General features: G+C 44.5%; 1 protein-coding gene across 1 annotated transcript in view; it reads left to right on the top strand.

The window, feature by feature from the left end:
* Positions 1-393: 393 nt before the first annotated feature.
* GPR158 (G protein-coupled receptor 158) overlaps positions 394-12,069 on the top strand; it is a 346,381-nt gene continuing 334,705 nt past the window's right edge. The window contains exon 1 of the mRNA XM_056131077.1: positions 394-1,566. Coding sequence (XP_055987052.1) covers positions 674-1,566 — 893 coding nt within the window. The 5' untranslated portion in view covers positions 394-673. The remainder of the gene's footprint in view (positions 1,567-12,069) is intronic.

Raw genomic sequence — 12,069 nt, 5'->3', positions numbered from 1 at the left:
CCAAATCGGAAGGCTCCAATTAACCAGCCGCCCGGGCCGCTCGACTCGGCGGGGACGATCGTCTTCAGGGGCGACTCTGGGTTCTGGGGGAACGCGCTACAGCGCCGCGCGCGGTGCGGGGTCCGTGTGCGCGCGCGCGTTCCGCGGCGCGGGGCAAAGCCCGGGAGGAGGAGCCCGAGGCTGGAGGCGGGAACGAGCCGCCACGGGCGAGATGATGGAGCAGCGTCTTCGGCGGCTCCCGCACACACCTCAATGAGAGAGGGGCTCCGACGCGGCGGAGCAGAACCACACCGGCAGCTGAGCACGCGCCGCCGCCAGCCAGAGGGGGATGTAACCCGGTGGGCTCCCGGCTGCGAGGTGCGTAATCCCGAGCCGACCCACGGTGCAGCCGGTGCCGCCGCCGGCGTTGCTACAGGTGATCAGATTTCCCGTGGTGGGAGCTTAGCCAGCCGGGCTGATTGCGAGACAGTCTTGTCTTAAAGTGTTTCCTTTATTTTTTTTTCCTCTTTCTGTCTTTTTCTTTTTCTTTTTGGACGGGGTGCCAATCTGGTGACGGGGGGCGGGGGCGGGTAAGACTCCCCGCTAAAAGTCTTCCTGCTGAGCAATCCACGACCCCGATTTTTTTAAAAAAGTGACTCCTCCCGTTACCCCCCTCTCCGCTGCTGCGAGGCCAATGGGAGCCATGGCTTATCCCTTACTCTTTTGCCTCTTGTTCGCTCCGGTGGGACTGGGAGTTGTTGGCGCCAGCCGCGACCCCTCGGGGCTGCCGGAGGCCCCTGGAGAGAAGACCCCGAGGGGGAAGCAGCTGCCGGCTGGAGACTCTCCCTCGGACCCCTCGGAGCCCTGGAGCCGCTCCACCGACGGCACCATCTTGGCGCAGAAACTCGCCGAGGAGGTGCCCACGGACGTGGCCTCTTACCTCTACACCGGGGACTTCCACCAGCTCCAGCGAGCCAACTGCTCCGGCCGCTACGAGTTGGCTGGCCTGCCGGGGAAGTCGCCCGCCCTGGCCAGCTCCCATCCCTCCTTGCATGGGGCGCTGGACGCGCTGACACACGCCACCAACTTCCTCAACATGATGCTGCAGAGCAATAAGTCGCGGGAACAGAACTTGCAGGACGACCTGGAGTGGTACCAGGCGCTGGTGCGGAGCCTCCTGGACGGCGAGCCCAGCATCTCCCGGGCGGCCATCACCGTCAGCCCCGACTCGCTGTCGGCGCCCACCCCGCAGGTCTTCCTCCAGGCCACGCGCGACGAGAGTCACGTCCTGCTCCAGGACTTGTCCTCCTCCGCTCACCAGCTGGCCAACGCCACGCTGGAGACCGAGTGGTTCCACGGGCTCCGGCGTAAGTGGAGGAGCCACTTGCACCGCCGCGGTTCCAACCAGGGGCCCCGGGGCCTGGGCCAGAGCTGGCGGCGCAGGGACGGGCTTGGCGGGGACAAGGTCCACGTCAAATGGTCCCCACCGTATCTGGAGTGCGAGAACGGGAGCTACAAGCCCGGGTGGCTGGTCACTCTCTCCGCCGCTTTCTACGGCTTGCAGCCTAACCTGGCACCGGAATTCAGGTAGGGAGGAGCTTTCCTTCCGGTTCCCAGGGAGGGTGCGCACGTGGGGAGGGCACACTTGGCCGGGACTCATGCGCCACCCACCCTCCCGGCAGACCCAGGCAGAGGGACCGCCCGCCCCACCCCGCCCTTAGTGACCAGCATCAGTGGCTCCCATGAGTTTTCCTGCTGGGAGGGAGGGAATGAGGGACTGAGAGCAGGTGGCGGGACCTGAGTCGGACCTCTGTTGCTCCCTCCCCACCCTCGGGGAGGCCTAACTCCTTTAGGAGTGGTGCCAGGAAACCTAGGGGGCTTCGTGTGTCCCCCACCCTCAGATGCGGAGTGGTGAGCAACGCCCGAGAAAGGAGAAGAGGGGGCGGGAAGAAGAGCTCAGAGACTTGTTTCTGCCTCTTTGGGGTAGCCTCCGCCAGCCTCCTATAGTTTGGGGAGCCAGTTTGTCTGTGGTACTTCGGTTACCAGCGGGTGTGATTAAGACAGTGCAATCCCCTAGTTAGTCCCGCCTCCTCCCCCTGCATCCCTGCATCCCCGTCCCCAGGCAATGACTCAATCTAGGCGGCAGAACTGCCTCCAGGACCCAAACTTTGCCACCAGCGCTGCTCCTGCCAGCCCCCGCTCCCCCTCAATCCTTCTCTTCCCCCTGGGTCCCAGCTCTCTCCCGATTCTGTGAGGCATAGGTAAGGGCCTTCTAGCTCATCGCCCCACGCTATGTAAATGAACCCGGTTCATTTCAGGTATCCTATGGAGAGGGGGTGACTTCTGCTTATTCACTGGGGAGCCTGGAGGAAAGTCAGTAGTTCTGAATTTCTTAACTCAAAGGTATAGTGTTTGTGGGAAGATGAAACTTAGCAAAATTACAGCGGAAACGTCTACCCTGGAAAGTGCTGGGGATCTTTGAGGTGAGGAATTTCTAGTAGACCTGAGAAGTGGATGAGAGGAACACAGGAGCCTAGACACCCCAAGGGGGCACCGGGAGAGGGGCACTGCGGGTCCAGTATCATCCTTCATTTGCACACAGGGAGACTCTGAAACAGTCTTAGAGGTTGAGTTTGCTTCAGTTTTTGGGAATCTGGGCTTCTGGAAAAATGTGTGTGTATTGATGTTCTATTTGGTCACTGTCACTGTCCTCCTCTTGTTCATTGATTTGCTCGAGTGGGCCCAGTAACATTGTAAGACTTGTTACTGTGTTTGATATATCTAATATGTCACAGGTAGCTTGCCAGGCTTTGCAGTGTGGGTGAGATACTTTTAGTTGCTTGTGGGGCTCTCTGAGAGGGGCAGAGGAATCGAACCCAGGTTGGCTGCATGCAAGGCAAATGCCCTACCTGCTGTGCTATAGCTCCAGCCCTATTTGGTACAAAGGGAAAACAATGGAAAGAGACCAGGGCTGAGTCCTGGGTAGGCAAAACAGACATCCAGAAAGGTTGTTTGTCTGGCATGACCATATTATTGCTGAATACTTGGGGTAAATTGTTTAACCCCTCTGGGCCTCAGTTATACCTCTTAAGTGGATGGTTGAAGAAGATGGTCTCTCTCAAGCCACCCAGCCACAAAATTCTGTATCTTTTAATGCCAGCAGCACTTTAGGAGACATAAATGAATCCCCCTTCCTTTTCTGTATGGTCATATTAAATTAAGTTTATCGTCTTTAAAAATCTGGCTTGAGAACAACTCTTTCCTACTGCAAAATAATCTCAGTTCCTTAAGATTCTTCCTGCAGGATATTTTTAGTTGGGTCACTGAGCCCAACTTTTTGTCATATGGCATGCTTAGAAATCCATTACTATTGGGGCCAGAGTGATAGTAGGACACTTGCCTTGCCTGCAGCTAATCCAGGTCTGATCCCTGGCACCTGATATGGTCCCCTGAGCACTGCCAAGAGCAATTCTTGAGTGCAGAGCCAGGAGTAACCCCTGAGTCTCATTGGGTGTGGCCCAAAAGCCAAAAAAAAAAAAAACCCAAAAACCAAAACCAAAAAATCAGTCACCAGCAGTAAATTGTTTGTGGCCTCAGATATGGAGGGTGTCTCAAGTTCTAGGATCCATCGATCCTTTTATTGATCAAGCAACCTGATATTTATTTTATGTGGAACTCTGTGCTGCTTTGTGCGCATAATCTTGAATCATCCTCATATCCACCTGTGAATTAGGTTTTATTAGTTTCCAATTTTACAGAAAAGAAACTTGAAGCACAGAAACTCTTCCAAGATCATATACTACTTTAGCGGCAGAACCAGCAGTTGGACCCCCTTTACCCTTTTGACCACAGTACTAGACTGTCTTATGACAGTTTCCTTCGACTACTGTATATAAAAATGTAAATGCTGCTTACACATGTATGTATATGCCAGGGTCAGACTTGGACCCAGAGATGAAAACTAGTCATTTTCAGAATGATTTTTTCTTGATGCCCCTTACATGAACTGTGCCAGTTCAGAATAAAGGGTGAGGACACCAGGCGTCTATTTTCAGGGCTCACAGGCACCCTTGTTTTTTGATACATTGATCACACTGTTTTGTTAATTTTGGTCTAATCTCTTTAAGTGCTTTCACTCAGGTTCATCAATGGCATTCTTTAGTTAAGGCCAGAATCCAGACCAGTTAGTGTTTGGCTTTCTATTGAAACTGGTTTGGCCTGGCAGCATGGACTGGAGCAGAATAAGTGCTCAGCTATGAGAGCTAACCCCTGCCTTCTGCTTCTCACATGCAACTTTGAAGACATGCACAGATGTTTAGTATAAGAACTGGAAGATACTTAAAAGAAATCAGATGGTCTCCCTTCTTTAACGAAGAACAGAGCTAGAAAGGTGACTTGTCAAAAAGCTATAGAACAAATTTATATTCACAGTAGAAATTGGATTTAGGCTTTCTGCCTCTGGTTGACATTATGGTTGGTAGGGCTGGAGCGACAGCACAGCGGGTAGGCGTTCGCCTTACACGCGGCCATGTTGGCTGACCCGAGTTCGATTCCTCCACCCCTCTCGGAGAGCCCGGCAAGCTACCGAGAGTATTCGATATGCCAGACACAGTAACAACAAAGTCTCCAATGGAGACGTTACTGGGCCCGCTCGAGCAAATCGACGATCAACGGGAGGGCCTTTTCCTTTACCTTTACATATGTACCTGGTGAAAATCTTCAGATTCTCTAGACCTCTGCAAACAACTTAAATCAGGTTATGCATTATCCTTTGTTATCTAAAGTAGCTGTTGCTTTAAAAAAAAAAGATGATAGGGGCCAGAACTGTAGTCAGTAGGGAGCTTACCTTGCACCCAGTCTACATGAGGCATGCATTTAATCCCTAGCATCCCATAGGGTCCCCTGAGCCCCACCAGGAGTGATTCATGAGCACAGCCTGGTATAACCCCCCAAAACAAACAAAAGAGATTATACTGTTCATTTCACACATTTAAGATAATTTTTAAGTGGTTCTTTTGTATCTCTTCCTGCTTATAAAAGGTAAAGGGTTTTTGGTGTTGATGTTTTGGTGTTGATCATATATAAGATGAATTGTCTTTAATAAGAAGGTGAATTAATTATTGTATAGATAGAACAACAGGGTAGACTCAAAGTGAACTTTCTGGGAATGATGAGTTCTTATCATGATTTTAAATACCTTTTGAACTTATAAAGTATTATTTGCGAGAAACCTCACCTGCAATGAAAAAAAATATTGATAACGATTTCCTTAGGGAAGAGAAAAGGAAGCTCCTTTTAACTAATTCCGGTAGTTAAAATTTTAATTTAATTGTCCTAGGGCCAGATCACCATAGCTCCCTGAGCACTGGGTGTGGCCTTCCCACAAATGCAGATGAAGTTTATTTCTGCTCAGCGTTTTATTTTATCACGGTCATTTCTTCCCAGACTATTTAGAGAAAGCCCTCTCAATGTACACTGAGTTATAAATACATGTGCAAGTGGAAATGAGAACTCCATTTCAAAATAAAACTAAGCATGAACTGAAAACTTTCCTGAAATTCATCAAGCTGTTTCACAGATTTCTAAATGCAGGGCCTTGATGTACCTGGGTGATTTCCCTCAGTGTAATCAGCGGTTCTGTCTTTGGCAGTGCCTTCTTTCTTAAGAGCAAGGCATTTGCAATTTGCCTCTGTAGTTGGCTTCAAGTTTCTAAACGGGCTATTTATTATGGCAAAGCAGTGACACAGCATTATCCTGTCATTTCCCCGCCTCCCATCCCTCCCCCGAATATACATTTGTGAACAGTAATGGGCTTTCTAAGTGGGGACAAGTAAGGGACAGGAATGTATGCGTCCTTCTGGAGAGGATCTGGAGGTCTTGTCCAGCCTCCTCTGCTGCAGAGGTCACATTCTAATGAGAAAGGCAAACACCTTGGAGAGGCATTAGTTTGTTGTTCACTGTTTAGGGTCTGAAGGCTACTTTTCCCAACTGGGCTTGTTGATCTGTTATGACATACAAGGGATGCCAATAACCATGTTAGCTGTATTGTTTTGCGTTTGGTTTCTAGAAAAATGAAATGTTGGACCTGTGTGTTTTCTTGCTCTAGGTCTGGATCAGTGTCCATGGGGTTATTTACACAGAATTACTAAAAGTACACTCAGATTATTTTTGATAATTTGATGGCTTGATGGTCACTGTGTGTAAAGATAAGCAGTTCACTGGTGCTGAGGCCATGCTTGGGAGCATTTGCAGTCAACCGTGTTCTTAAGCTCCTGCCCAGCACTGCTATCATGCATGCATTGATAGGGGTTATTTGGTTGGTCTTTTAGTCTTATTTACTTTTCAGCTTTTAGTAAAAACCATTTCTGTGTGTGATTTCTGTTTGGGCAGGATGCTTACTCATCCAACAAAATTCTCTTCTTTAAGGAAAAATCCCACCCTACAAAAATATTTAGGGGGATAGGCAGTTCTCTGCCATGCTTCTTTAGATTAGGAAAGGATTAGTTCACTGTGCTTAAAGTCTTTTTTGGGTTCCTTCTTCTCAAATTCTTTTCTAATTCCAAATTTAGTTACATGTAGTTTCAAAATCTTTATTATAGGTAGAAAATACAGCTGATGTTAAAAGAAATCTAACTTGAAGATGTTTTTTTCCCCCAAGATTATTATATTACCTGTTTTTGTCAAAGAAGACAATTTTGGGCTAAAGATATAGCTCAGGATATAAGGCACTTGCCTTACAAACAGTTGATCCCAGATTCATCCCTGGCACCATTTATGATCTCCTGAGCACTGTCAGGGGTCCCTTCAGTGCACAGAGTCAGAGGTAGGCAAGTGTGACACAGCCCCTCCCTGACCCCTCCACCCAAAGTAGGAAGTCTCACTCACAATAATAAGTTTAGAGCCCATTAATTTTGATTATATCTTTGTAACTTCACTCTATTTAGAAAGTATAGCTGGAACATGATAATTATTGTGTACCTGGTGCATTTATGACTTAAAAAAGAACTTTAGAATTATGTATGATTTTGTATAATGATTTTATTTCAAACCTGTTCTCACCATTTATATGTTTTTTTCCCAATGTATATGCCCTTTTATGTTACTATGGATGGACTTTTATAGACATGACCCATAGCTCCAAACTAGAAAGAAGGTATTTTGATAAAGAATAATTTATTTAATCATTCTAAGGTTAATCTTTTACATTTTGGGCTTAAATTGAGATGTCTTATGATTGAGGGCATGCCATTTTCTCTCTTTTTCTCTGTTTTTTTCCCAACTACTCCAGGAGATGCTGAGGGCCTATTCCTGGCTTTGTGCTCAAGAGTGACCCCTGTTGGTCTTGGGAGACCATATGTAGTGCCAGAGGTCTAACCAGGGTTGGCTGCGGAAAGGCAAGTGCCTTTCCTCCTGCATTATCTTCCCCCAGCCAAGGGCATGCTATTTTTAACTGAACCCTTTCAGTGATGTATAATATAATATTGTGTCTTGTATTTGCTGAAATGGGAAAATAAATTCCAGGGTAGAGCTGGATTAGCATGTATAAGTTATCAAAATGCAGAAAAATATACTCATATCTAAGCACACAGTTTGGACCTGATTGACAAATAAAATCGGATTAATATTTGTATCCATATTAATTTTGATAGACTGTTCTAAAACATGTAATCTTATTTTCTTTGTAATCATATGAAATATGCGCAATATTGGGATAGAAGCTGCAGAAACTTTTATTTCAAAATGGGTGAGGTAGGATTATCAAAATCTTCCCCACACCATCTGGCAAAGCATTTCATTTATATTGTTAGGAAAATGCTTAGGACAATAAGACTAAAAGACCATTTATAGACTAAAAATAGGAAGAACAGACTTGTTCTCTCATTCTAAAATTATTAGAGAAATTTCAAGGAGGTGGGTAAAGATTTCAAAGTGGATCCATATATCTAGCTTTGGTTATTGAGGTTTAAATGGAATTGTGGAAGTGAATTCTTTTTCAGTTCTAAATCAGCTGCTTGGAAGGGGGGGTCAAGAGTTTAGTTTTCCCCTTAATTAATGTCTCTCATCAACTATAGAGAGCAAGGCTTCTCACTGTTGACATTAATGACATTTTAGGCCAGATAATTCCTTGTTGTGAGACTGGCTTATTCATATTGGAAAGGTTAGTAGCACCTTTGGTGTCTTCTACCCAGCAGGTGTTAGTAACAAGCTACCCTACCAGTACGATGGTGAAAACTATACACAAACACTTAAAAGTGATCCCTAAAGATACTTCAAATTGAAAGTAACTGCTGATGAGTATATGCATATGATAATCTGTGACCGCCCTTATTTTTTGGATTGGGGGGAATTTGAGCCACACCTGACAGAGCTCAGAACTTATTCATGGATCTGTACTCAGGTATCATTGCTGGTGGAATTTGTAGGGCCACATAGAGTGGCAGAGATTGAATCGAGGTTGGCCACATGCAAGACAGGCGTCTTACCAGTTGTGCCATCTCTCTGGCCCTCTTCTTATTTTAAGAGCTCTGTGTATGTCTTTATCTGAGTTTTTTACATCACATTTCTGTTTATTTGTAATATAAAATCATATAGCACAGTGGTACGGCGTTTGCCTTGCACGCAGCCGACATGGCTGACCCGAGTTCGATTCCTCCGCCCCTCTCGGAGAGCCCGGCAAGCTACCGAGAGTATCTCGCCCACATGGCAGAGCCTGGCAAGCTACCCGTGACGTATTCGATATGCCAAACACAGTAACAACAAGTCTCGTGATGGAGACATTACTGGGCCCGCTCGAGCAAATCGACGAACAATGGGAGGGCTTTTACCTTTACCTTTTACCTTATCATATATTGAACCTGATATGAGAAAGACTGGAACATTTTGAGGAATCAATGTAATATTTCATTTATCTTATGTCATTAAGGCTCAAAAGAACAATTGAACAAAATATTTGCAGAATCTGCTGCTGAGCATAGTTTTGGTACTTACCTGATTGAATGCTTTATATTTGAGCATTGTAATTATATGACATAGCTTAAAAACAAAATTTTGTGTGTGTGTGTGTGTGTGTGATTGTTTGAGGAGGGGTGGGGAGGAAGGGATAGGGAAAGAGAATATTTGGGGAGAGAAGGGAAATGAGAGTGGGAAAATGCAGGAAGCAGAGAGGAGTGGGAAGGAGAGAGGAGAGGACAAGGAACAGACTGAAATGAATGACATATGGGGATATACTATGCCATCGGTGCTATGAGTATTGTTTTACTTTTTCTTATAAAACTCTCTGTTTACCACTGAGCATTTTTATAGTTCCCATTAAACAGAACTAGTGTTATCTACTAGATAGTAATGATTCAAGTTCCTAAAGATTTGATCATTAGAAAAGTAGACTGTACTTGCATTTCAGAACTTTATTGTAGGAAGCTCAAGTTTCCAGGTGAATGCAAACTTTTTTTTTCATCATAAGCATATTAAAAATATTTTTAAAAATATAGACCTTATATATTTAAAATGTGTTTGCCATTTCAATTTCTAGATTCAATTTCTTGCACAGATTATGTGCCTATTATTAATGAAATTTCCCAGAACAATTTAAATGACAGATTATATATACTTTGGGGGATGGGATGAGCTTGGGTCATACCTAGTGCTATTCGAGGTTTAATCCTAGCTCTGTGGTCAGGGATCATGTTTGGTGATGCTCAGGGGACTATATGCAGCTGGGAATGGAACTGGGTTAGCTATGAGCAAGGTAAGTGCCTTAACCACTGTACTATCTCTTCAGCTCCTACAAAAACATTTGTAAAACTTGTAATAGTCACGTTTAAAGATGGAGTTTTTTTTTTTTAGTTTACTAATATCTAGACTCTTGTTCAGTCAAAAAAGAGATGAAAAAATTACCGCATGAGAGGAATATTTTGCCTTCACGGTGAGAATGACTTAACACAGACTGTGTGTATTCACATGCTATCGATAAGCATGTAAAATGTGTGTGTGATGTTGACAAGGGGGTATGGAGCATACTATCCTACATTGTGTTAATTATGGAGAAATGAGAGGCAGCATTGTGAATGTTAAGAGATGAGTACAAAGCACATGAAAGATAATTATAATTTTCATGGATAAGGCAAACCCTGGAGAAAGCTGTTTCAGGTATACTGACTTAATTAGTTTGTGGAAAGGCACATAATATACTCCTCTGAAAATTACTTGGCAATATATCCATCTTCCCTCTATTATCAGAAAGTGGTCAACAACTGGGGGAGTTTTTAAGGACTTTATTATATTGTGGGAAATTTTCAAATAATTGAAATTTCAGAATCAAAAGAATTTTAGAGATCATGTTTTTTAATTTATTTGTACTTTTTTTCTTTTTTAAAAAAATTTGATTACATCTGGCATTGCGCATGGGTTACTTTCTGCTCTCAGGAATTATTTTTGGCAGTGTTCGGGGACCATATGGGATGCTGGGAATCAAACCCAGGTTGGGCGTGTGCAAGGCAAGAGCCTTTACCACTGTACTATCTCTCCAGTCCAATTTATTTGAACTTTCATAGGTGAGGAAAGTAAGACAGAGGGAAGCATTAAACAAGACCATCTCTTGCACTGCAGTGAACTTAAAATTGAATAATCGGCTGAATAAAAAGACCTTGAGTGATCAAGTACAGGTTAATTCATGTTCACTATTTTACTGGGTTCAAGCCTTGCTGGACTTCAGGAGTACCTCAATTATCAGACAATCTGTTCTTGGGTCCTCCCAGATCATGTGAATGGGATCATCTGTGGACAGGCTCTGATATATTAAAAAGTCTTTATAATTCAGAAGCAGCGATCCTTAAAGACAGACTTGGGGAAAAAATAAAGAGTATTTGATAATTCTGTGTGCAAAGAATTTTTTATTTTTTCAGATTTTCTTTTTCTTTCTTCTTCTTATTGGTGTTTGAGTCATACCTGGTTGTGGCTTGGGGGCCGTTCCTGGCTAGTATGCAGTGAAATAGGGAATTGAACCTGGAACTTCCTCATGCAAAACATGCTCTCCTGCCTTTGGAGTTATCTTCCTGGCCCAGGAGATTTATTTATTTATTTATTTTTATAAAGGGACCTTTCCAAACGGTACTCAGGGGGCCCAGGGGATCTGGGGTGAGATATTCCCAGTGATACTTGGCCAGCTAGGTTAAATGGATCAATGCTGTGGTGATATTATGCTACCTGGGCCAAGGAGTGAGGAGAGCCCTCAAGGTCATCCCATGGTGCTGGGACACGGCATGTATCAAGAAGAGCAAAAACAACCAGTACTGGGTGAATGTGGGTAAAAAAGTAACCCTCATCCACTGTTGGTGGTGATGTCACATGATTCAACCCTTTTAGAAAGCATATGGACAATTCTCAAAAAGGGATTGAGCTTCCATGTAACTTAGCAATTCTTCTTTTTGGCAACTACACAAAGGGCCCTGAAACTCTATTCAGAAAAGATATTTTAATTTCTATGTTCATTGTTGCACTATTCACAATAGACAAAATCTGGAGACAACCCCAGTTTCTAGGAAGAGATGACTGGATAAAGAGATAATGGCACACATACACAGTGAAATACTACTCAGCTATAAAAAAGATGAAATCATGCAATTTGCCACTATGTGTACAGAACTAGAGAGCACAATGCTGAGTGACAGGGACAGTACAGAATGATCTCTTCCATATATAGAATATAAAGGAGCATAGTAAGGGAATAATAAATGTTCCCAAGCAAGAGACTCTGTGAACTTAACATGGTGGTCCCCAAGACAATGATGGAGTGCAGCAGACACTTTGATGGGTACTGTGATGTTGAAACATTGTAAGCATGAAACATTATCAATGACATTATCAAAAATCACTAAAATAAAATTTTTAGAAAGTTAAGTGTTTGGAGGGGCAGTACTTGCTTTGTACATAGCTGAGCTGGGTTTGATCCCTAGCACCAGATTTAGCTCCCAAGTCCCAAAAAGAGTAATTCCTAAGCGGAGATCCAGGAGTAAGCCTGAGCACCACTGGGTGTGGCCCCAAACCATCCCACTACCCTGCTCAAAAGAAGTTAAAATCCCAAATGTCTGTGCA

Source organism: Sorex fumeus, unplaced genomic scaffold, assembly GCF_029834395.1.
Source record: "Sorex fumeus unplaced genomic scaffold, SorFum_2.1 ptg000007l, whole genome shotgun sequence".
NCBI lineage: Eukaryota > Metazoa > Chordata > Mammalia > Eulipotyphla > Soricidae > Sorex > Sorex fumeus.
This window is presented reverse-complemented; position numbering and strand designations above follow the sequence as displayed.